The sequence below is a fragment of the Hylaeus anthracinus genome, unplaced genomic scaffold (assembly GCF_026225885.1).
Source record: "Hylaeus anthracinus isolate JK02 unplaced genomic scaffold, UHH_iyHylAnth1.0_haploid 2, whole genome shotgun sequence".
In the NCBI taxonomy this organism is placed as follows: Eukaryota; Metazoa; Arthropoda; class Insecta; order Hymenoptera; family Colletidae; genus Hylaeus; species Hylaeus anthracinus.
Window position 1 is genome coordinate 5,413,762 of NW_026534838.1, and position 4,814 is coordinate 5,418,575.

At 38.0% G+C, this 4,814-nt stretch overlaps 1 protein-coding gene across 1 annotated transcript in view; it reads right to left on the minus strand.

Moving 5' to 3' along the window:
• Positions 1-4,356, minus strand: part of LOC128893136 (neuropeptide CCHamide-1 receptor-like) — a 7,497-nt gene extending 3,141 nt beyond the window's left edge. The window contains 5 exon segments of the mRNA XM_054153951.1: positions 289-539; positions 1,949-2,122; positions 2,233-2,366; positions 2,960-3,152; positions 4,006-4,356. Coding sequence (XP_054009926.1) covers positions 289-539; positions 1,949-2,122; positions 2,233-2,366; positions 2,960-3,152; positions 4,006-4,356 — 1,103 coding nt within the window.
• Between the last annotated feature and the right edge of the window lie 458 nt (positions 4,357-4,814).

Here is a 4,814-nt window from a genome sequence, read left to right on the forward strand (position 1 = left end):
ATCGTGATATGCGATATTTTCAATAATATATTCAAAAAGAAAGATTAAACGAATTCTGTTCTTTTAAAAATTAATTCTGTATTAACACTTCAAGTATTTCATAGTAATGAAAATATTTATGAAGCTAATATTTTGTTCTCGCATAATATAATACATTTTTACATGTAATACGTACATGCTACAGAATAGAATAAATTCAATCATGATGGCTTGTTTCAAGCATTCATTTTAGACTTTAAAGACGACATAATAAATTCAATATTTATTGCGTTTCATCAATTCAATTACCTGTCAAAGTATTTCCTGAATGTACCGCTGACGCAGTACAGAGCGATGGGGTTGATGCAGCTGTTGGTGAACGCCATGCAGAATCCAATGATACGAAAGTAGTGCCAGAACGCATTATAATCGGCCTGTGCGGTAGGATGGGTGTGAAACCACAACATGAAGACGTGCTGGGGAAAGAAACACACCGCGAAGACTATCACGAACGCCATTACCATCTTGGCTACCTTTTTCCGCGCCTTTACTTGCCTCGCCTGAAATCAAGCACGTCCGACGTTACGCGAAGACGTGAATTTTCTATCCCAAGGAAATCCTTCGTCCATCCTTTCATCTTGAACATTTTTTTTAAATTATCATTTGTTCTGCGCGGCTGCGGTCAAAAGTTCGCCTTAGATGGTACTTCTTTCGAACTTTCGTCGAACGTTCGAATGATATATTCCCGTTATCAGCGGCGGAAGAGACTTTTAAGTATGCATGAAGGGAATTTTCTGCAGGGTCAATTTTCAGGGGTCATTTCGAATTTTTATTCTTGAAATATATAACGAGTTTTTGCATAGTACATTGCATACTAATTTAATCATATTGCAAGAATTCACGTGATTCATGTTTGCTGAAAATAATCGAAATTGAACGTAATATAAGAATAATTAAGAAATATTGAAAATTTAAAAATTAGGAACACTTAGAGGTCGATTTAAAAAAAATCTGAATTAGGAAGAAAACTTGTGGTCGATATAAACGACCCAGTTTGGAAGCTTCGTTAGTTAAAATGACAACGCGCAAAGTTAAGTTTCGTAGCGAGTGTGCCATAAAGCTTTTCTCCTCGAAATTGTACTTAGATTAGCGTTCCTTCTACGCGGCCGGGACCGAAAATTCGAACAGGATGTTATATCTTTCCAACATTCTGTGAACGTCTGTTCCGAATCGCATCCCTTTCTAATAAATCTCGAACGTGTTCTCAGGGTGAAATTTCTGCGAATTCACAAGTATCACAAGTAAGGTATCGCATTTCGATTTGCAGCGCGTTGATACCTTGTTCCTCGAGTTTTATAGGATTATGTGACGTTCCATTTGAAAGGTCTCAGGAGAGTAAAGCAGAGACTTATTGTCAAAGTACACGATAAATATTTGAATGGGAACGACGATACTGGAACAGATGGGAACAGCTTAAAAATGTATTTTGTGGGATTGATATCGCATCAGAATATTCCTAATACAATAGGCATACTTAAAAGTATTTTAAAATTTCTTTTTAAATATAATTTCTTTCGTTGAATTTGACCATTAATAAATTTGCTCGCTGATTAAACGAGGAAAAAGGATCAATCGTGACATTTAATTATCATTCGTCGTTTGCAGAATAATTTAATCTTTTCCTCGAGAAGAACAAACTTATTATAATAATTGAATACTCCTTGGAGCAGGCGCTTATTCTAATAATAGAATAATAGTCTCTCGTGGAAATTGTACTCGAGGGAATTGTACACTTCGTATTCCATTACCTGTTTAGTATCTCTAGTTTGAATTTCCATCTTACTTTTTGGTCCTCTTTAGTATCAAACGATATTATTATATTCAAAATATATTATATTTGAAAAATGTAGTTTTTTTTTTATCGAATTTCACCATTACTAAATTTTTCCCCGTTGTTCCTTCGACTTACCTGACCTTGCATCTCCCCAGGTATGTTCCTGGTGCTTCGCATCAAGTGCCTGGCCATCAGGATGTAAAAGACAGCGATGATGCTGAGTGGCACCGCGTAGAAAATGAAGAAACGACAGACCAGGATGGTTTTAGGGTAATTTGGTCCGAATTCCTCCGGGTAGGGATAGCAGGCCTTCGAAATCAACAAGGGAGCTCGATAAGCAACACGATCGAGAGGGAACATCAGTCGTTGGTTCACTTGTAGAAACGATAAGCAGATTGTTTTATTTCGTTCGAACTCACGCGGAAGCTCACGTTCTTGTTCACCCTGAAGTCTCTGATGTAGGCAAAGGAAGCTGGAATGGCGCACATAATGGCCAACAGCCAGATCGACGCGGCGACGATCACTGCAAACCGCGTTGCTCTTCTTCCTGTACCTTGAACAATGAGAACAAATCGTCAGGTTGCGATCTAAGTTGTTACATACACGTTTCGTACGTTGTTTCATCGACATTTTTTTCATCGAAAACTGGTCTTAGCGTTGCCATGTCTCATTCATGAATAAAGAAGAGAAATAAAGGAAAAATACAGAAACTTGTAAGCAAGAGATGTATTTTTATATTAGGTCTACCGGAAAGTATTGATTAAACAATACAATTTTTATCATTATTTATGACATCTTGCCAGCATGATTGGAATTTGTATATCGTTTTTAATGAATATGCATGTACTTGTTAAAAACTTGTAACCGGAACGGACAGAACTTTCCGGTAAACCTAATATGTCACGACGAAATATAAATTTTGAAAACCTTAATAAGAGAATGTTTCAAAGCATTTACAAAAAGAAACTGTTCATTTTTAAAAGTATCAGGATGGTTTCTTTAAAATTCCTAAAGAAGTCAACTTTTCCGAGAGTCTTTTCCGAGCGTACTGTCGAGGGTCTCCAGTTTAAACGTTTTCTGTCGCTGGGTGTAATTTCAAGACCGAGATTCGCAGACACTGAAATTGGAAATCGAAGCTTATAATACCAGTGGCGTGAAGCTTTCTCATCGGGTCGACTATAGCGAAGAATCTGTCCGCCGAGAGTGCCGTCAAAGTGAAGACCGAGACTCCGATCGAGATATCCTTGAAGCATTCGGAGACTTTGCACAGGACCAGCCCGAAAGGCCAGGAGTCCAGGATGTAGACGGTGAAGGTGAATGGCACGCATGTCACTATCACCTGCAACGTAACTGATAGTAGAACAATTTCTCACGATTACTGTGTTCGATGAATACTTATTCTGAACTGTGATTCTTATTAATATTTAATCGAGGACTGAATGTTATGCATTGTATATATGCATTGTAAATATTCAATTAATTCGGAGATGTACATATTCAATGCATTTTAAAGTTTCAGATTATTATGTTTTTCGAGAAATGTTTTTCGAGAAAGTAATATTTGCGAACATGAAAAGTTGAGAATTAAATTTAAACAAGTAATCGTGAGGTATTTTTCTATATCTTAATATTAATTATTAATATAAATTAATGTCTCCGGTAAAAGTGCAAAAGTGTAAAGTGCAAAAGCGTAATTAGATTTAGATTAGCAGGGGTAACTTTCTTTTCATCTGCATCTTTCTTTTCATCAGGATATATTAAACTTCAAACTACACATTTTTCCCAAATTTTAAACCACTATTAACACCCCTAGGAATCATGTAAATTACAATCACGATTTTCCCCATTTTTCAATTTTTATACACAATGAATTTTTCTCCCTGGGTCTTCACTCGAGGTCGCATCCTTTAATTAACACGTTCACTGCCAGACCAATACTCTGAAAAATTTCTACTGTGATTAAACTTTCTTTACAGACTATTGGAAACTGCGTAATGAAACATTTATTGCGGTATTTAGTTGCGTAACTTCATCAAAGTTCAAGTATATTATTTAAATTCATTTTCTGTGACACTTAACTTTCAGAATTAATTTTCGTACTTTTCCAGTGAAAAGCACTGTCACCCATACATGGGCGACGTGGCGATCAACGTGTTAATAACATCGAGTTAATACTAAGAATGTCTACGTGCCAGCAAGTCTCCAAGGGCCAACGAGAAGACGTAGATGTTAGGAACGTTCCTCATGTGACTGTGCCGGAGTATGGTCAAAGCGAGGATCCCGTTTCCCGTGAGCCCGATCAGGAGTATCAGCAGGAACACGATGGGGACTATGTACGTTTCTGGTCGCTGTCCATACGGCGTGTAGTCCAATTCGTCATCGGTATCTCTGATCACAGTTTCATCGATCACACCGTAAACGTTACCAGCGTTGGTGTGAAGCGTGGTCGTCGCGATGCCCGACGTCAGTCTTAGGACGGACGACGCCGTCTGCGTGGTCCAGGAAACCGACAACGGGGAGACTGTCGTCCGAGCCTTGAACATCTTTCTCGTTTCCCTGCCGTGGTCCCTTTGGAGAGGAGATACAGTCTCGTTTCACATCTTGCTCGCTGTTGGGACGGTGGATGGTTCATCAGCTTCTCAGTAGAGACGCGTTCAGTGCTGTAAATTAAAAAGAAGGCGCGTTAGCAAGAGATTTTTACAAATTGAAGCGTTTAACTAATATACATACGTAGTTTCAGATTCGTAGTTTAGGCGGACTGTGATATAAACTGTGATTTGTAGAGACCACTATTAACAACCCTAAGAATCATGTAAATTACAATCACGATTTTCCCCATTTTTCAATTTTTAGACGTAATGAATTTTTCTCCCTTGGTCTTCACTCGAGGTCGCATCCTTTAATAATAACATCAAGTTAATACTGTCCTACTGACTAAGAATGTCCGACTGTGATTTATAGAGAGTAAAACAACCCACTTACAGACCTCAATTATTTTCTC